The sequence below is a fragment of the Falco biarmicus genome, chromosome 2 (genome assembly GCF_023638135.1).
Source record: "Falco biarmicus isolate bFalBia1 chromosome 2, bFalBia1.pri, whole genome shotgun sequence".
Classification (NCBI taxonomy): Eukaryota; Metazoa; Chordata; class Aves; order Falconiformes; family Falconidae; genus Falco; species Falco biarmicus.
In genome coordinates, this window is record NC_079289.1 from 56,053,923 (window position 1) to 56,074,899 (window position 20,977).

Here is a 20,977-nt window from a genome sequence, read left to right on the forward strand (position 1 = left end):
TTGCTGTCTTGCTGACAGTGCTCCCACAGCTTCTCTTAGGAAACTTATTTTGTCACTTTACTACTTTTAATTAAAATAAAACCACAACCCTCTTATCGTTTTTATCCTTTTTGCCCCTTGCCACAGTTTGAACTCTGTAATCACGATCATTCTTAGTGATGAACAGGGTTAGTTTATCCAAGCTGTCTGCCTAACTTCCCATTCTCTTTTTTAGGGAATTGTTTCCTTCAGCTTTCCTGGCTCTGAACGGACTGTGCATAGTTCACATAGGCACTCTTTCCACTGTCCCGCTCTTACATTTGATTCTATTTTTCATTTTCAAAGAATCATAAGATTCATAGGTCTTATTTATGACTCATTGAAGTCATAAGACATTCAACTTGTGTATTTCCCTTGCCTAGCTGTGCTGATTCGGTAGGCAGGCAGGTAGGTTTACATATGCTGACATCCAGTCGGCCACTGAAGCTTCCACTGGTTTGGCTGGAAGTTTACTTCGTGGTCCTAATGCATGTAACAAATAGAATATTGTTCTTATATGCTGATATTGTTCTTTATTTCACTGAATTCTGCCTCCCTGTCTCAAAGCAAAAAATCTGCTTTCAGCCTGCTTGGTCAGAATTGTTGAAGGTGGCTTTCAGTTCTCTGCAGCTGAATTCTTGTAGTCCTCAGCAGTTACCACCTCTTAAGCCTCTTCATCAATGTTCCGCTCCCCCCTGAGCTGCCAGCGATCTCTAATCAGATTGATTTCCCTGGCTGGAGACCGTGGATACGTGGCCACAGACTTTGGAGAGTGGCTGCTTTGGTTCTTGCAACCAAGAATTGTAAGAACAGAAGAGTGTGTTTCCTGCAAACATTTCAATGATAAAAGAGGGAAAGGAAAACCAGCAAGTGCAGAAATTTCATCTAAAAAAGCCTATAATCTTTTTTTTCTTTTTTTTTCCCCTGGAGGTACCAATGTATGTAAGTTTTTACTTACATATGGTGAGGTTTTTTACATACTGGATTTTGATAAGAGGTTAGAGCTGGCTTTCTAAACGCTGAAAAGATGGATTGGGTAAAATCCAGGAAGCCACACAGGCTGATATGCCATTGAAAATTTGAAATTTTCCTCATGAACACCAGTGTAAATCAGAAAGTTTTTTTTAAGATGTGGAGGAGAGACCAATTAGGCCAGCTCTGCCACTCATTAACCTAGCGGTGTGGCAGTCACCCGAGAAGGGTCCATACATGCAATCTGGTTATACGTGTTGCAGTAACAAATGTTGCTTGAAAAGTACAGGCAGTCCCAAGGACAAAGGCTGGAGCCCATGTCTTCTTTCCCAACTCGAGGCAACACTCGGGTAACCCTTTTCTACCCAATTAAACCCAATGAAATCTTGATTTCTTTCCTGTACAACTTCCAGAGGGGAGGTGGGGATTGGCCTCCTCTCTTTCACACTAGCCTCTGGGCTACCCTTTCATGGTGTTAGATGGAAATGTGGAAACGAACTTGTTTTCCACTTTCTAGGCAAATGGTCTTGGCAAGTAAGTTGTTACCACAGCAGCAGCCTTCCTGGGTCTTGGTCCAGCTGTGTTCTTCAGCACCATGGGGGTGCGCTGACGTTTGTGGGTAGCCTGGCCCTGGTCCCTGTGCCTTAGGTGTGCTCTGGCAGTACCTGCAGGGATGGAGAGACCCCCCAGGAGGGGGCTTAGCTCATTTCAAAGTTAGTCACTTCAGTCTGCCTTTACAGCTCATGAAAAGAGGTGCCTTGAGGGTGCTTTACAAGTGCACTTTGTATGTCTTGCGTGTTGACTCCAGCGGGATCTGGGATCCTAGGTGATGAGCTCAGCTGTAGATGTCTGCTTGCACTCAGAGAACCCCGAGTCCTTAAACAGACAGAAATCTGCTCAAGTCCTCGGAAAGCTGTAGCACATGGTTGGAAATGTGAGCATAGCTAGAATTAAAGCTTTACAGGTTTGGCAGATTTTGAAGTCAAACAGGGCTGGGTGCAGAGTTTTCCTGGGTGAAAGGCAGCAGAACTATGGTTTCCAGCAGCTTAATTTCAGGGTTGGGTGGCAAAGTCCCACACTGAGTATGGAGATGTTTGGGGGAATCTGATGCTTTTTTAGTGAGGGATGATAAATAAAAACTCTGTTTAGATTATGTGAATGGAAAATGAAAAAGAAGCCTAGAAGTTACAGCAGTAGCAGGGCCACAGAGAGTCCTGTGAAAAGTGTCCTACCTCTGAGCTCTGGTGTCTCCCATCTCTTTTTGGCAGTACCTCCGCAAGTCAGACATTACTTGAGCCTTAGTGTCCATAGCATCTGGCACTGATATCCTCAGTGTGGTTTTTAATCCCTGTGACTTTTTTTTTTTTAAATCTGTGCTTTACATCTGTCTAGAATCTCAAGAAAACGTGGAAAAGTGCTATGTTGTTCTCCAGCCAGTGTTCACCCCCTTGTAAGCTGTTACAGAAGCTGCCGTGTTGTTCTCTGGGTGTCTGGGCTCACAGGCAATTTTTGAGTGTTTTTGCAGTGTCGCCTTCGTAAAGGTACCAGTTCTGTAGAACAGCTTACAGGTGTTTTTGGGTTACATATTCCAGCTAATGTGAAATTGGGATCCGTTCACACGGGAGCATTTGGAACGGGCTGAGCAGTACGCAGCTGCAAAGTCTTTCAGTTGTAGAAGCAGGCTGGCAGGCAGAGGTTGCAGTTCAGCTGCCTCACCAGAATTTACAATAAATAAACTTAATAAAAAGGGCTTGAACAGCTTAGCCACCTGACTGGTAACTGCAGCTGGAGGCGGGAGAGGGGCCTGTGTTTGCAGCTCAGGAGGAGCTTGTCAGTCAGGAGGAGATAAAGGTTTCCTCAAGGAGGAACTGGAGCAGAGAAGAGGGAGCAAGGGACACATAGTCTGTCCCAACAGTGAGCAATATGAGACTCTGGAAGCTGGTGGGCCTGCAGTCTAACGCAGGTCATCCTGAAAGTGTTTTAAAGAGCAGTACCTCGGGCAAAGAGCTGGGGAGTGGAGCAGACAAGTGGCAGCCATGGCTTGCTGCTCATCTTGAAGCTCCAGAGCTCAGGTTATGGGCACTGAGCTTGAGCAGGGGGAGGGAAAGAATGTCTTCCCCATGCCCTTCTTCTTCTTCATTTACTACCATAAAGTAGTTGTTTCTAAGGAATCCTGGACTTACCCTTATGTGATAATGCTCCTAAAGCACCACCATCTCCTCTCGGAGTCAAACGGAGCAGTTTGTGGCTGCCCTGGCCGGCAGAGGGGACGGTTACTGGTGACCTGGAGTTGTGCCCATGGGCTCGGAGGGGATGGTGCCTTCCAGCTTGAATGCAGCCATGGGGACCAGAGAAGCAGAACACTGCTGGCACATGGACATCTGCATGTGTGCACACATGTACATCTGCATGTGTGTACATACCTGTATGTGCACATGCGTATGTCAGATACATCTGTATATCTGTGTGTGTATATGTTGCAGCTTATGCATATTCTATATGTACAAAACCCTCATGTTTTACACAGGTTGGAGTGTGGGCAGGGAGGGAGAGAGATCCCAAGAGCTTAAGGGAGGAGTTAAGGAGAGCTGTAGGCAGCAGCTCTAGTTGCCAGCTCAGCAAAAGCCCCACTCCAGTTTGGGAGCCAAACCCGGGACAAACCCGAAACGGTCCAAGGGGACAGGAGCTGCGTGCCGTAAGTGGGCCAAAGAACCATGTAACCCGGCAGCCAAGAGGAGGTGTGGAAAAGCCACCGGGCTGGCTGCGTGGGGAGATAAGCATCGCCCAGGCGTACTGCAAGGACAGAGTTTGCCTCCTGAGTCAGAGGGGAATAATGACAAGAACACAGGTGAATGGCAGAGCTGCTGCTTTTGTGATGAATAATGTGTATGTCGATGGAAGTTATTCAGGAAAAAATAAAGTTTAGTTCTTTTATTCTGAAAAAAAAAAGTTAAATCCACGCTCTCTTTTGTTAAACCCATTTATTAAATTCCTGTAGGTATGAACTGGGAGCAGCTTTGTTCATTGGATGGGCTGGAGCTTCGCTCTGCATAATTGGTGGCAGTATATTCTGCTTCTCCATAGCTGAAAACAGTAACTCTCCAAGGTAAAACACAAGTTGTACATGTTGAAAGAAATCAATACTAGCTCATTTGTACCCGCTGTATGTATGTAGCTTGATTACTTTTCCGAAACATGTTGTAGTAAGGTTCAGGAAGAGATTGTGTGGATGAAAGAAAATAATGAGGTTTAAGGGTAATGCTCACTCCATCATTAATGTAATTAAGAAAAGCTATTGACTTAGAACAAATACTTGTGGTATATATCCTTTGTAAATTTACTGCCACTGAGAAAAAAGTGCGTGCACTGACATAGGAAACGTGGTTAGGTCACTTCACAGGTGTGAACAGACAAGCTACTTCAATCCCAAATCATCAGATTAAAAGTGAGAGAGGTGAAGGACAGCACTGGTGGCAGTGGGAGCTCCAGCAGCAGCAGAGGGCCGGCAATGAAGCGGCACAGCTGCAGGGAGTAACTGGTCACCTAGGATCTGCCACAGCCTAAATACTTCATGACTGGGCCCTAATTTCCTTAGTTGTGAACGGGGAATACGCTTATAGAAATACAGAAATATACAACTATAGAAAAGCAAAAGGCAAAGAGAGATGCCGGAGGGGGAATGTCAAAGCAGAATGAGACCACACAGGGAAAGGAGGTGTCCCCCCTGCCCCTTCCCCTGAAATTTATAGGTACGTTCCTATACACTTCTTCTGGTTTTATATTACTACAATGCTTGGATGCAGAGATGTCACCCATCTGCGGCATGAGCTGCAAATGGTGGATTCTCTTTTCTTTTCAGGAGGGGCTATGCATATAACGGAGCCACATCTGTGATATCTTCTCGTACAAAGGTCCACAACAGCGTCCCAGACAAAACCCCACCAAAGCACTTTGACAAGAACGCTTACGTTTAATTGTACTGTTGGAAGATTCAAAGCGTTTAAAAAATGAGTTTGTATGTTTCATTCAGAGTGATTTTCCCCCCACACCCCCAATGTAGTTACCACTAAGACAATGACTTTTTAAAACATTATCTTGCAGCTTTTTACATATTGATGTAAATTTTATTATATAATATTTTAAGATTTATGTTGGTATTGTAAAGTTTATACCTGGAAATCATGAGCTGGAGTTGCTTCCTTGAAAAAAAAAAATAAATGAGGTATTTACCAGTATGGTATGTTAATTGCTTGTGGGAATGGCATCACAATCACGGTGACTGCAGTGCATCATTGCAACCCCTTCTGAAACAGGTTTGGTACTGGACAAAACAGCCATACTTCACGCAGGTTAATATGTCAAATATCTCACCACTGATTAGCAGTGATGTTGGAATTACAGAGCACATCGTAACTGCAGCACCAGACCAGGACAGTCAGCAGGAATCAGCAGGCTCTTGCGTCCTTATATTGCCAGGGTGGAAGAATGTGTAACTTGGTCCATTCAGTGCCACAGGAGTAAGAAGAGGAAGAGACTGGGTGAAGTGAAAGTAAGTATGGGATTTGGGGAGCCCGGAGCAGGTAGAAAGAAGAGTCAGGGCCAGCTGTTTACAAAAACAATCACTAGAGAGGGTCTTGCACAGCCCAAGAAGAATGCATGCATAAGAACGAACGCACGTGTGATCGTGAGCTTTCATGTGCGTGGCAGGGAGAGCAAAGGCTGAGCGAGGCTGCAGCCCGTGGGGAGTTCTGCGCTGGGTAAGACAAGGCTCGGAGACAGTTCCTATGTTCTGCATTTGCTTTGTGCCGCTGGGCTCCCACCTGCCTCAGCACTCATCCCTGCTAGTGAGGTCTCTTCCAGGTTTTCACTCGCTCCTGCTGGGCAGGGTGCTGGGACACCATCAGCTCCAGAATGGCTCCAAGCCAGCAGCTTATGAAAGGGAAGAAAAAACCCAGGCAATGCCAGCTGGCCTGCTCTGCCAGTGACACTGCTGAAGGGCTGACCACATAAAAGCAGGCAATACTTAACAGCACCTTTGGATAATCCTGATTTAGTTACAACAGTTCAAAAATTCAGCTAGTACGTTTTCTTTTGCCTATCCTTAGAAATGTGATGGCTTCTGAAGGAATATTCATACAGCGACTCAATAAATGAGATCAGAGATTACGAATAACCACAAAATGCCTTCTAGACGTCTGACACAAACTCAGGTCTGTCTTGAAGTCTGAACTGATGGACCCCTGGAGTTTCAGTACACTGGTTATTTGGGGACAAAGATGTAAATGTAAAAAAATGAGTAGTCCTATTTAGTAATGGCACAGTATGACAGAAAAGGTTTTGTATCTGATACCGTCTAAAACATATCAGAACAACCATTCAAGGTTCTTTTTGTTACTTTATTTTTGTATTTGACTTAAGTCAAAACACTATTGTTTTTTTTTTAAGAAGGCAGCTAATACAGACGAAATGCAAATATGAGAGTACTTCCATGATGGCAGGTCAGTGCGTTCCTCACCTTAGCTTGATGGTTCCGGTTTTTTTCCAATTTTGTGCTTTTACATTAACTAAGACTCAACACTAATAACAAAAAAGCCCCAAAAAACTTACCAAAATAGGCATTTAATAATAATAGTTTTATAGCTGAGGCCTTTTTTTTTTTCATTTGATGTTTATTGTAAACCATGGTAGAAACTTAACATTTTAATACATGGGAATATTTTCTTTAAAATGTTCACAAGTTTATATAAATATTATGATAAAATACAACAAAATATGCATTTAAAAATTTATAAAGTAATACTCTGCAGTAAATTCTGTTCATTGATTAATAGGCTTTCTTGCAAGACCAGTTTCAGTCTTTAATGTAAACATTAGAGGCAAAAATCTTTACCTCAGTGAAATCGAAGAGACTTGCACCATTGAATTCACAAGAAAGAAGAATTAACTCTCAACTTCCAAACAGACATGGCCAGTAATGCACATATGAATATTCTTGTTTCAAATTCAGGACTGAAAGACACGAGAGCTCTCTAAACTGTATCCCCTTGTTGTGACATGACCGATATAAGAAATGACTAGGAAACACCTGATGCTTTCAACTCCACCTTCAACCCCAACAGAACCCGAAAGCAATGCCTCCCATCAGCAATGCAACAATTAGATATCTGAAGAATCACTCCAATCTGTTACAGTGACTAAGCTGCTTTTTAACGTGCTTGTATTATCAGCTTCATGAAGGCCTGTTAAAATAACAACAAAATATTAACAATTAGTAGTACTATTTTGGGAGTATTTTTACTTTGTATCCATCTATGAGATAAAAATCGGTTGCTATGTGAGCAAACACCTGTGTACTCCAGAAGTCCAGAATTTCAACCAGTGAGGGAATTACAAGTGTTGGTTAATATGAAGGCTGTTTCTGTCACAGAATACAATACACACATAAGCAGTCAGTGTCAACATTACTCTCCTCTTAAAAGCAACTTGAAGTACTTCTATAGAACTGACACAGCTTTAAGCTTTATGTATATTGAAATGTTAAGGCTAGAAACTAGTGTGTAAGTTACATGTGAGACTGAGGCTATCACTTTATCAGTAGTTCACGTATTTATCTCAGCCTGGCAGATCACTTAGTTACCTTCAACAAACCTGGAATTTTATTATTAGTCTCCAGACAAAGTAAGAAAGTTTCCCTCCTCCCTTAAATTTGGGAAGGGAATTAATTTTTAAAGGAGGCTGAAGCCCGATAGTACTATATGTTTTAAAATCTCAGTTTCTTGGCACCTCTGTATATCTATGTGTGTGTGCTCTTTATATATATAGGTGTGTATCATAAATATCACGATATTTATGATACACACTTTTACCTAAACATCATATATGATATTTGTGACTTAAAACCACGCACACAGTTTTTTCTTACTTGTTCTTTTCATACGAAAGACCACATATTGCATTACAATGTGTAATACACTAGACTTAAGTTCTCCTCTAGGTGTGTCAGTCGCTTAAGGCTTATAATGTGGAAGTATGAATACGTTACCTTCCTCCTTTGGTACACTTGTCTTTGGAAGACCCCATGCATGTACCACAGATGCAGCATTTGATTCATTTTTCTGAACTGTCAATGCCTTCTGACTTCGATCATCTTTCATCAACAAAAAGTCATCTTCTACCGATGATATATCCCAGTCATCTTCATCAGCTTCTGTGAACTAACAACGAGAAGAAAAAACATGCATTTTTCCTCTGTCTGTTAAAAGTTGTGCTGAAATCTTCTGTAAACTCAACAATGTGAAACTGCTGAAGAAAAATGCACTGGCACATATCCTTTATGACATCTATCACCACAGTTTTAAAATCCACATAATTCAATTACCTAAATTATATTAATTCACTAATATAGTCCCAAAGCTAGAAGTGTTGGGTTTTTTTAAATCAGGAACTGCAAAAATTAAAAGTTCTGCCAACCTATGTTTTCAGGTATTACAAGTCTAACTTAAAAAAGGATCATTGTTTCTGGGATATGAGCTATTTCAATGAGATGGAAAGTCCTTTAAGCATTAAAAAGTGTATTACATGCAAATAAAGAGATGACATGTTACCATGCAAGTGGCAGTTTCGTTTGCTATGTAAGCATTCTGTATTCACACTAGAAAAAAATCAATATTACAACATAGAAAAAATTAATATTGCAACAATGGCCTTTTCAATTTAGAACTAATTTATTTAAAGAGAAAATTAAATAATGAACATTACAAAAAAATCCCACATGGTGCTCAAAGTTAAAACATCTATTTCTCTAAGACTCACTGTCAGCATGTACAAACATATTTTTAATTGTGGTGCATTTGCAAAATGAGTCAAGCCAAACAGATGAACCTGAAGGCAGCGAGTCTGTAGCCCTTCTTACCTTATCTGCCTGAGAACTAAATATCTTCATTCAACTTTTGAAAGAAGAGCTACAGCATTTCCCTATTTGTCAATCTGATGTGGTTCAATGGAATCGAGCCATTATTAGACAGCTTAACTGTGGAAAGCAAAAGATGGTTTCTCACAAAGCTGAAACCTTACTTCACTGGAGTCTCTCAGTATTACAGTAAGATACAGAAGGTGCTTCCATTGCACAGAAGAAAGATTGAGATGCTATCAGAGAACAATGCAAGGTATGTACATACTAGAGAAAAATCAACAAATACGAACATCATGTATCTTGAAAGAAGGTAAGAGACTGCAGTAATGCTCTATCTTGCAACACAATTCTATTTTACCATTGCAAACTGTTTTTCAAAAGCTGACAGATCTGCTCAGTATGCTTTATTATTAACATACCAGGATCCAACATTTTGCTGTTTTATCTTACCTGCATTTGGAGGGCATGGTAATGGGAAAGTCAGAGTCACATATATTGAGAAATGCTGGAGGAAGAGTTTCCTCAAACATTCACTAAGTCCCAACTGATTTTTAAAGTACAAAACACAGAGAAAAATCTCAACTTCAAACAGAACTCAGTTTTGATCAAGTGTAAATACACAGCCCCAATCAAAACTGCTAAGCAGTTTTATTAACTCAAAGACTTACTCCAAAGAAATATCATAATCCATACAATGTCTGGTACAGGTGAACTCAGGTAAAACAGCTTCAGGTAAGCACAAAATAACTTTTCTCTAAAAGATTTTGAATTAACTTCTGTGAAATGGGAGCTTTATAAAACACATGACAATGGGATACCTTGAAAAGGTTTTATGGTATTGTGGGTTTTGAGAACAACCATTAACACCTGTTAAGTATTTAAGCTATTAGTATTTAAACCAATACAAAAATCTGCATTTTCAGAGAAGCCATCATTCTAATGGCATTTTGTGTTTATCTTTGGGCACTTTTGAATATCCCACCTAACATTTAAAGAATTAACTTGAAGTATACATCTACATTTAAACATACAAATACGGACATGAATATACACACATTCATATACAATTAGCAAAGAGTACAGGATGGTGTGTTGTTCTGTAAAGATTCCAGAAACAACGTAGCAATGCCTGCACTGGGTTCATAAACTTATTTCAGACCCATCACATCCATACAGGAAACCACCGCTGTGTTAGTACATCATGGACACAATGTATCCTAAATGAATTATAACAAAAATATTTTTCATAGAATCATCGAATGGTTTGGGTTGGAAAAGTCCTTTAGAGGTATCTAGTCCAATCCCCCTGCCATAGGCAGGGACACCTTCCACTAGATCAGGTTGCTCAAAGATCCATCCAACCTGACCTTGAACACTTCCAATGATGGGACATCCAGAACTTCTCTCTGGGCAACCTGTTCAAGTGCCTCACCACCCTCATCATAAAACAAACGTCCTCCTTATATGCAGTCTAAACCTACCATTGTTCAATTTAAAACCATTGCCCCTTGTCTTGTCACTACAGGCCTTGGCAGAAAGTCTTTCTCCCTCTTTCTTATAGGCCCTCTGCATTTTGAAAGGCCACGGTAAGGTCTTCCCAGAGCCTTCTCTCCTCCATGCTGAACAACCGCAACTGTCTCAGTCTTGCCTCACAGGAGAGGCGCTCCAGCCCTCTGAGCATTTTTGTGGTCCTCCTCTGGACCCACTCCAACAGGTCCACATCTTTTTTGTACTAGGCGCCCCAGAACTGAACGCAGTACTCCAGGTGGGGTTTCATGAGAGTAAGGAGAAGGAGAAGGAGAATCATCTCCCTCGACCTGCTGGCCATGCTTCTTCAGATGCAGCCCAAGATACAGTTGGCTTTCTGGAACGCATGAGCACACTGCTGGCTTATGTCCAATTTTTCATCCACCAATACCCCCAAGTCCCCTCCACAGGGCTGCTCTCAATCTGTTCAATGCAGACTAGGGGTTGAACGGGATTGCCCTGACCCACCTGCAGGGCCTTGCATTTGGCTTTATTGAACTTCATGAGGTTTGCACAGGCCCATTCCTCAAGCCTGTCCAGGTCCCTCTGGATGGCATCCCATCCCTCAAGCATACCAAAAGCACTACTCACCCTGGTGTCATCTGCAAACTTCTGAGGGGGCACTCAATCCCACTATGTCATTAAGAAAGGTATTGAACAGTACTGGTGCCAGTAGAGAGCCTTCAGGGACACCACTCACTTCTACTTGGACATTGAACCATTGAGTGTAACTCCTTGGGAGACGGCCATCCAGCCAATTCCTTAGCCATCTAACAGTCCATCGATTAAACCCACATCTCCAATTTAGAGGTAAGAATGTTGTGGGGGACTGTATCAAGGGCCTTATAGAGTCCAGGTAGATGACCATCCATAGCTCTACCCTTACCCACTGATGCCATCACTCCATCATCAAAGGCCACCAGATTAGTCGGGCACGATTTGCCATTGGTGAAGCCATGTCAGCTGTCTCTGATCACCTCCCTGTCTTCCATGTTTCAACATATCTTCCAGGAGGATCTGTTCCACGATCTTACCAGGCACAGAGGTGAGACTGATGGGTTGGTAGTTCCCAGGGTCCTCCTTCTAAAAACTGGGTTTGATCTAAAAACTGGGTTTGATGTTTCCCTTTTTTCAGTCAGGGACTTTGTCTGACTGCCATGACTTTTCAAATATGATGGAGAGTGGCTTGGCAACTACATTAGCTGATTTCCTTAGGACCCTGGGCAGCACCTCATCAGGTCCCATGAACGTAAGTATGTTCAGGTTCCTCTGGTGGTCTTGAACCTGTTCATCACCCACAACGAGAGGGACTCCATTCGCCTAGTCCCTGCCTTAAGGTTCAGGGGCTTAAAAGATGTGGGAAAAGAGGCTACCAGTGAAAACTATGGCATCTCTAAAGCATAGATTTTAAGGCTTATTTTGCTACAGCTCTTTGCTTTTGAAGCCCAAATTCCTTAACATAGTGGCCCACCATCTACAGATCTTTACAAAATGTAACATCCCTTAAATTTAACTGTGAAGATTTTACAGTCTTCTGTCATCTGACATTGCAGAGAATTTGAAAGTAATATTTGGACAGAAAATTACACTGTAATAGTCATATCCGAGTTGATGATTTTGAGTCTGGTGCGATTTGCAGCTCCCACACAGTCAATGGACAAGTTAGGTGTCACCAGTGGCAATTAAGAGCACATAGGCTAAATGTCATTACCCTATCATTACAGCTAAAGTTGATTAAGACAACCAACCCTTTCTGAAAACTGAAATAGTAGTGTCACTGTTTCTGGAAGGAGTGATAAATTTCAGATTTAACTGGAAGTCAGGAAGCCCTAAGGTATCAGTTCTATTATGGGTAACAGGATTCTCAGTAATTATTGTTTATTTAGTGAAAAGATACTTTCTTGAATGCTAGAACTAGTACCTGGCCATCTGCTTCAATCTAATAACTACTAAAAATTAAATAAAAACCACTATCTGCTGTTGACTTCTGATTTGGAGTAACTTTTGCTGCTTTTAAACATTTTTCAGGCAAATATCAATGTGCATCAAAGTGATTTACCAATAATAAAACTCTAGACTGAGGGGAAGACTGAGACCTTAGGAGCCTGAGGAGTTAAGAATAAGTTGTGTTAGTACTCTGATTGTGAACACATGCCATACTCAATGGATAGACATCAGTGACAGACCTGATGTAGTCTGAAAAGTGTATAATTGTAAATAGATGCAGCAGAAAAAGACCATACAACCAGAATTTTTCCTGTATCAGATAAAGCTCTAAAAATATTTTTAAATATTAGATAAGCAAATTATTTTTTTCCTCCATCAAAACAAGATACTAGGAAAGCAAGTAAAGAAGGGCTCTTTCTATGCTGCTACAATAGGAAATAAAAAGTATACCAATTGTGCCCAAACTTTGGGCTAGCTGTAGTGATCCAAAACAGTCACGGTATAAGCTAATAAGCAGTGTGGTCACTTGCCTCAGCTCACTTGCTAGCACTTTTCTATATACCAGTACAGACGTACCCAAAAAGACTACTTAGCTGTAATTCCAAAACTGCCTTTGAGAATTAAGTTCTTCCTGCATCAAGACGGTTTCACCATGACAAAACCCAGATAAATATATAGTTCAATTACTTAATGAAATAATAATGACTATTAAAAGTGATACCTTCAGTTCTTTCACCTCTTCTTTTTTAATAAATGCCTGTGCAACATTAATCCCTCCAGCTGGTTTGTTCTTATTGGCATGGTTAGAAAGACTCTTTCCAACTTGTTCGGTAAGTTTTTGAATAACTGTTCCTAAAATTAATAAAAAATTATATTGACAGTTTTCATTCACAAGCAAGGGACTTTACTGTAAAACCTCTAGAAATCTTCCACAAAGTAAAAATAAGTAAAAGAAGTCTCTCTGAGGCAGAGATTGTCTCTTTTTCTGCATTGATATAAACTAGCACGATACACACTGCATTTGAACTGACCCCTCTAGGTATTAATATTATTAATATAAACACATTACCAAACCCATGAAGTGCTCAAAAAATATATATACACTCAAGACTAGACAGTGTGCCTTCATTATGTTTTCTAACACAGAGATATTATCAACAAATGCATATACAAAAGTAGTGAAAAACCTTTTGAAGTTTTGGCAGGTGTCCCAGTTTCTTCAGTTTCACTTTCCTCCGTCCCATCCATATCGCTTTTGACAGAAGCCTTCTGAAAAGCAATGACTTTGCTGCTTGATGGTTTTGACTGCTTTTGCAGTAATTCTGGTGATACATGAGACTGTTTAATATCATCTTCATCTGCTTCTTCCTCTGAACTGAATGGTGGAGTTCTAAGCAAAAACACATACAATCAGAGGACTTACTGGATTTCAGTGACTGCATTGCTATGTACATATTTAAGCTTCCTTGTATTTTCCTTTCCAATAATACACATTTTTCTTCAGTGAAAAAAAGAGGAGCTCCCAAAAATTCTAACTATCCATAAAACTATTTAAAAGAAATCATGCTGCTAAGTAATCTCAGAATGTTCTCACAAAATTACCTCTTTTATAGACTATTCTTTTCCATCTTTGCAACTATCTTTACAGAAGAACAGACCAATATATTACAAATCTTGCCAGGCAAACAAAGATAGGCTTGCATGGATCAGCAGGGAAAACCAAGTTCAGGAGCAAGGAATCTGTACCACAGAAGGTCTGTTCTGACATTCTGTTATTTGAAAATAATTTAGGACTTTTCTAGGAATTTAGGAAATCGCAAAGTAATGTACCTGATGTGAGTGGGATCTGGAACACTGTGTTTAATTTTTGTCATAGTAAGAAAATATCAATGAACATAAAAAATTGGGTCACCAATGTCTTTAAATGCTTTTAAGTGGGTCAAAAAAAGCATCTGAGAATGAAACTAAGGGAACTGACAGTACCTGATTTTATTGAATGTCCCTCTCTAGCTTATAACAAAGAATACATCTACTGAAAGGAGAATGTGCTTTCAGGGATTGCGATAACACACTCAAATGGAGTGATACTTTAAAAGAGAACACCAAATACACAGTCCAGAAAGTGTTTATAATTTTAGCTTAATAATAGCTTTTGTGTGGCAAGCATGTGAATATTGTCACCAAAAATATTTTCTTAAAAAATATAAGGGAACAAAACATACGTGATGCTAGATGTCTTTCTGGAAACTCCATTTCCAAAAAGCTTCCTGGATCTAAAAGTAACAAGACAAGTTATTTCAAGGCCAACAGTCAGCTAAGTAAGCAAGCATGAAGTTTACATAGAAGTAATGTGAATTCTTTGCTCAATTCTTACTACATTAGCAGGAAGTGTTCACATCAGTCAAAACACTCCAAACTCATAGGATTGTCACCTGGAGTATAAGTACTATGAGAATAGCATTTCTTACTTTGGGGTAGATGTATTCTCAGCAACGGCTGTTCTTTGTTCTGCTGGGCGGACAGCTGTTGAAGACCGTTTTACTGTTTTTTGTGGTGTGACAGATGATAAAATTCCCAATTGATTGAACTTCTGTTTATCTACAAGAAAAGTTATCTATCTCATTATTAGAAACAATGTTTGATATCTTTTATATTTAATTTCTAGAATTAAAGATGTCTGCTGCAGATTATAGTTTTACAACAAAGAAGAAAAAAGTAAATTTTTTTCTTCAAAGCAATTCAGAGTTTCCATGTATCTTGCCAATATAGGAGCTAAGATTTCTTCAGTTAAACACAATGTCAAGAACCCTTTAAAGGAAACTGTTTAGTTGGCCATAACTATATAGAATATTTATATGAAACATTATGAAAGCAGCTATACAGAAATGTTGCTAAATAAAACCTTATATAGCAGTTACAAAATATAAGAGAATGAAAAAAAAACCCAAAACAACACCATTTTAACCTTCTGAAGGAAGTTGAGGACAGGAAACAGGTCTATTACAAGATGATGATTTCTCTTCAACCCTAAAGCTAACTTGGCGTTCAAGATGTTCTCGAATTCGGTGAATGTGAGGCTCTTGCTTCTGTTTGCATTCTCTAGCAGATTCAATAGCACGCAAAATTTTATTTAAGCGATCATTTGGGATACCACGAACACCCTAAGGAAACAAATTGTATTGTAAACACAGGGGCTATTATTTCTGGGATTTATATCCTACAATCACATACACTCTTTTAAACTTCAAATATCACAAAGCTTGTAGAAAAGTCATAGAAGTTGGTAACACTGCTCACAGGTGTAGCCATATTTTCCATAGCTGTAATTTGAGGGCCATCCTCTCAGGTTAATGAATTACACTTCTTTATAACAAGTGGAAATTTACCTTTGGATTTTATAGGTTGAGGGTTGTGGCACAAGAGTGAAAGAGCAAAAAAGTGGGACAAAGATGACCCCTCTTTTATATAACTCAAAATAATCTTACTGCTTTAATTCCCAAGGATTCCAGCTTCTCCTCCAGTGCTTGCTCCAAAACAACTCGTAATTCTTTAGTTAAAGAAGGATCAGTCTTCAAAGCATTTATTAAATAGTAGTTACTTCTACCTGTTTTATAATCATTTTTATCAATTTCTGAAATAAGAATGGAAAAATGCACTTAAGAGACATTTGAAAAAGCCACAGTTCACAAGACAACTGCACTGAAGCATGCATTTTTTAGAAACACCATAGACATACATGTGCACTTTTTTTCTACATGGAGTTGCACTCTTTTTAAAATCTTGGGCTAGCTTATAGAAGCCAGGTCACTAAACCTCAGCATCTTGTGCTCACCATCACAAATATCTTTTATTTTTCTTGTTACAGAATCGCTGTAAACATATATGCCTGAATATTTAGCAACAAAGATCTTTAGTTTTAGAACTGTACTTGGAAACTTCTGAAAACAAAAGACTATCTTCTGATAATTAAGTTCTTTAAAAGTGGTATTTCAAATCGAAGCTGAACTCCAGCAGGAATTAGGACAGGAATATGACAAGCTTGTTCTCAAGAAAAGCTCCACACAATGTAATGTTCTCTGATAAAAAACATCTACTGCAATTAAATCTTTGGAAAGCAGTAACACTTGCAAAAGCCTTGCTAAAGACAAAATCTCAGCCTGAGGCAGACAGTTTCACAGAAAAAACATGACGGACAATACTTATCTTCAAAACTCTTTCAAGGACAAAGTTCTCTGTTGTGTTTTCTTCTATGCAGGTCTATGACATCATACATACTTAAAAGCAGACAAAGAAGTTTCTATCACTTTTCCTTGCTTTAAGTGTCAGTAATGACATGACCCCTCATGCAAGAAAATCACCTAGACAGATTCTTCCATCTAAATTAAAGGCTGACATTTAAGGTAGGCCAAAGTATTATAGGGTCATACGGGGGAGTAAAGCAGCAAAGCATACACATTTGGAACCTGCTTATAAAGTGTCTCCAGAAAGATAAAATTTTACTGAATGCTACTTAGACTAAGAGAACCAATAATCTGTGGGACCATAGTTGCTGCTTCTGTCTGGCAGTGGTCAGCACAGCTGGCAAAGCGTACATAGAGGGGTACACAACATCCCAGGAAAGCATGCTGCAAACCACACTCCCAGCTTCGCACACCCCCCCCCCCCCCCCCCAAAAAAAAAAAAAAAAAAAAAAAAGGTAAATCTTGGACAGGAGTTTGTCTCTTTCCAGTGTGCTTCACCAGGCAGCAGAGTCATTTGCCAGCCCACAGATAAGGACATAAATGAAGGAATAATTCCATATTGTGACCTTCAAATGTTTTCTTTCAAAACAAATGTGCCGCTTTTCCTATTTATAAACAATGATTGCTTAAAAAGCAGTTTCATTTACTTTTCATTTTTCTTTAAGGGAAAGATAAGCACCCTGAAGAGTATCCAAAAAAGCCTAAAGATACACAAATGATATTTAGGTTGTTTTGAGGAAGTGACCTCTGATGGATCCTGGAAATAACTGTAAGTAATGAAAACTAAAAAAGAGTCCAGCTACCATAGTAAGAGATCTGTGTTGAAGAGGACAGGATCTGGCTGAAATCTTACCTGGCTTTAGGAACTGTGTGGACAACTCAATTCCTGACAGAAGTGGGATTAAAAGTGATTTGGCTGGAGAGCCAAGTCCTAGAAGAGGCAAACTACTGGTTGGTGAGGAAATGTTGGTTGGTCTGGAAGAGGTGCATTATGCAGTATGAAATCCTCCCAGAAAGCCAGACGTGACATATTTTAAAGTGGAAGGCTCCAAGGAGCCTTCTGAAAATCTTGCCCCTTTCAGATCTTAATCCTTACAATAAAATAGATCCATCTAAAATGATTTTTAAATTCATAATTACTACATACTAATATGGGCAACAAGACTATTCAGCACTATCCTAAGTAATGACAATATTAATTCTTGCTAGTTAACTCAAGCCAAATCATCTTTGCCAGAGCCAACTATTTAAGGAACTGTTTCCTTACTCATTTAAAAAAAAACCCAAACAACAAAACAACAAATAACTAAATACTAGATTTAACAACTTTGCTGACAAGGGACCTTAAGTTTGGTCCACTGTCTCAGCTCCTACATAATCCTATGAAATAATATGCCAAGTCAAGAATTTTCACACTCTCCCTTACAAGTGGCTGTTACCGAAAACAAAAAAATCTTGGTCGATCTTTTCAGACTGCATTCTTTCTTTCTTTCTTTTGTACTGCAGGCCATGCCTTTAGGCACAACAGAAGAATCAAAGACAATCCATCAAGAGAGAAGATGGCAAGCAAGAGAAATAGTAGAAAGAACGGCAAAAATGCAAGCAGTCTTTATTTCAGATTGCTCAGAGTCACTGGATTTTCCCTGGGGAAACCTCTCACACACAGATGTATTCAAACAACAATTTTGTTTTCAAAACAGCATCATTCCTTCAAAATTTAAACTCATTGGCTATAAAGTTCAAGACTGATTTTGATTTTTGCACACAGTACAGATTATGATGCTATTCAGCTGTTTGGTGTTTCATCTAAACTACTGTTAGCCTTGTTCAGAAGAATACCACGCAGGATGAACCAATGCTTTCTCTTCCGCTACCATAAACGTGGCCTTCTCTAAGTTTTCCTCGGATGAAGCAGAAGAACTGCTGCCAACACTGGGCTACATCATTTCATTCAGAATTGCACGGCCCTGGCTGGAGCTGTGGCTGCTTTAGAGGTAGGTGTAACCTAGATTCCTTGCAAAAGTATCTTTGGTACAGTTATGAAAGCTGGGAGCTTCAACCTTTACCAGCAACTTCCTTCTTCTATATGAACTCCTTATCCTCTTACGCAGAGTTTGAAAAATAAGTAAGCACACATTGCAACAGTGTCAGCACCAAAAATTTCCTGGTAAGGGGGTATTCCCCATCAAAAATTTTTGCTCTGCTTAGCACAAGTACTTTTAGACATATGGAATATACCTGTTTTAAAGAGTTAGCCGGATTTTCATAAAAACAGTGAACTTGGATAACGAAATCATCATATTTACAAGCACCAATAGCAAACAGGAGACTGACACAAACAAGGAATGTGCCCACTCAGATCACATAAGAAACTGAAATACACTGAAAAATACTGTAGGTATCAAATAATATTTACTTTTTATTTTCAAGAAACGCATGCACCTGTATTTTGAGCTGAATCAACCATTACCTTTTTCCTCTTCTGAAAGCTCCTCTATGGGCTCCAGCATATGCACCAAGGGTGCCTGCTCTAATAATGAGGAAGAACAGGAACACCAGACAAACAGGACAGAAGAAGGTCAAGGTCCAGAGTGGGAAAGTTAAGCAAAAAAAACACACTGAAGTCAACTTTCCTGATTGCTGACAACCTGCGTAACAATCACAAGCCCAATGCAACATGACTCTTCACTGCCTTAGGTGGTACTTTTTGTAGAGGAGACCCTAATACAATAGTCACTTGAGGAGCAGTAGTTGCCCAAACATGGGTGTCTAGTGTCATCTCAGATACAAAAGAATTTTAAGCCATCAGCACAGGGCCGGCTGATAGATCACACAACTATAAAAAAACCTGTGCCCTTCTGGAAAGGCACCCAGAGGCCAGGTGGGATGTTTTTAGGAATCTACAATGACAAGGCCACCTAGGATTAAGTAAATGAATACTGTCATAAATTTTTCCTAAGAAGCGCTTTAATTTTAGAATTTATTTCAAAAAATTGTTTATGTGCGATTTGATACTAGAAGTTTACAAGAGGCAAGTGAAATGGACAGACACAGAAATCCTCAAAAATATATGGAAAAAATAAATCAACTCATTATTCCAGAGAATTATTAAGTACTGAGATCATAAGTGGGAGACACAGAAAAATTTTATAAATATATAATAATTTCCAATAAAACCTATTTTAAAAAAACATTCACTCATTCCAATATAGTGAGATTAAGTATTATCATGTGCTTTAAAGAAATCTTTGAAATGTCCTCTGCTGAAAACAGCTTCCTAACCACATTGAAATTATCATTCTTTAGGCTGTCAGGTACAATTTACTTTATATCAATGAAGCCAGAGTACAGTTAATTTACAACTTGATAGACTTCAAATATAAGGGATGCATGAAGACTTGTATGAAGACTAATAAAAATTCAGTGGTTTATAATGTTAATGTTCAAATTATATATAAATAAATAGAATTAATTTATTCCAATGAAAACTAGAACTTGAGTTTCTTCTAGGGTTTAAAAGGCAGAGATGTGCAAATTATACTTTCAGCATTCATCTACTGGCAGTATAGGAGAAAAACCAATTTATTGGCCAACGTTTTGGGCCAGCATACATTTGCCCAGCCTCACAAGAAACCTTTGGCACTACAAGTGGTTGCTACACTGTATGGGTAGAAGGGGAGGAAGTGATGCTGTAGTAAAGATGCCTGCTCTTCAGCACCTCTCATGCAATTAGGTACAAACATGGATGCACTGTGATGGGTAATCACAACGAAATGAGCACATGGAACTAAGTGACACTTACTGTCACATCTCCAATATTCCCCATGTGAAGGGAACTAAAGCTGGCGGTGTAAATACTTAGGTGTGGTAGCAGCTCTCTCCGTGCTGTCCATACTTGTGGTTATATTCAGCCTCTCACCTGCTCTTCCAAGCAGGTTACCAGACTAAAGATTTGCTTCTATATAACCTGCACTAAATAAGTAGTTGTAAAAAAATGCTTCTTACACCATCACAAGATGCTAACAAGATGCAAATTTCAGTGTGTTTTATGGAAACGCTTCAAAGCAAAACTCTGAGAGACAAAGTCTTCTGGTCTTTCAGTCTCTAAGGTGGTAAAATTTAACAGTGGCCAGAGCATTCCTGGGCATTGGAACATGATCCACCATGCTACTGATCCTGGAACACTGTTGCCCTACACCAACTAACATTCTCCAAAACAATGTTCAGGCACAGCTTGGGATCATTCCCAAAAGCCTGCAGTAGGCCTGTTTTGGAGGACAGAGCCTGAAGCACAGATGAGATGTTCTGGGAGGATTTAATCTAGCTGCACAGGCATTGAGGCCTCCGAGTTTCTTGGCTG

The 20,977-nt window shown here is 39.7% G+C and overlaps 2 protein-coding genes across 3 annotated transcripts in view; one reads left to right on the forward strand and one right to left on the reverse strand.

The window, feature by feature from the left end:
- Window positions 1-6,333, forward strand: part of CLDN10 (claudin 10) — a 65,532-nt gene extending 59,199 nt beyond the window's left edge. For both annotated transcript variants that reach the window (XM_056329355.1, XM_056329354.1), the window contains exons 4-5: window positions 3,989-4,096; window positions 4,850-6,333. In XM_056329355.1, the coding sequence (XP_056185330.1) occupies window positions 3,989-4,096; window positions 4,850-4,964 (223 nt within the window). In that variant the 3' untranslated portion in view covers window positions 4,965-6,333. The remainder of the gene's footprint in view (window positions 1-3,988; window positions 4,097-4,849) is intronic.
- A 355-nt stretch (window positions 6,334-6,688) lies between these two features.
- The window catches only part of DZIP1 (DAZ interacting zinc finger protein 1), a 40,559-nt gene continuing 26,270 nt past the window's right edge, over window positions 6,689-20,977 (reverse strand). The window contains exons 12-19 of the mRNA XM_056329353.1: window positions 15,862-16,007; window positions 15,342-15,537; window positions 14,845-14,974; window positions 14,599-14,649; window positions 13,564-13,766; window positions 13,098-13,228; window positions 8,033-8,204; window positions 6,689-7,229 (exon numbers count right to left, since the gene is read on the reverse strand). Coding sequence (XP_056185328.1) covers window positions 7,147-7,229; window positions 8,033-8,204; window positions 13,098-13,228; window positions 13,564-13,766; window positions 14,599-14,649; window positions 14,845-14,974; window positions 15,342-15,537; window positions 15,862-16,007 — 1,112 coding nt within the window. The 3' untranslated portion in view covers window positions 6,689-7,146. The remainder of the gene's footprint in view (window positions 7,230-8,032; window positions 8,205-13,097; window positions 13,229-13,563; window positions 13,767-14,598; window positions 14,650-14,844; window positions 14,975-15,341; window positions 15,538-15,861; window positions 16,008-20,977) is intronic.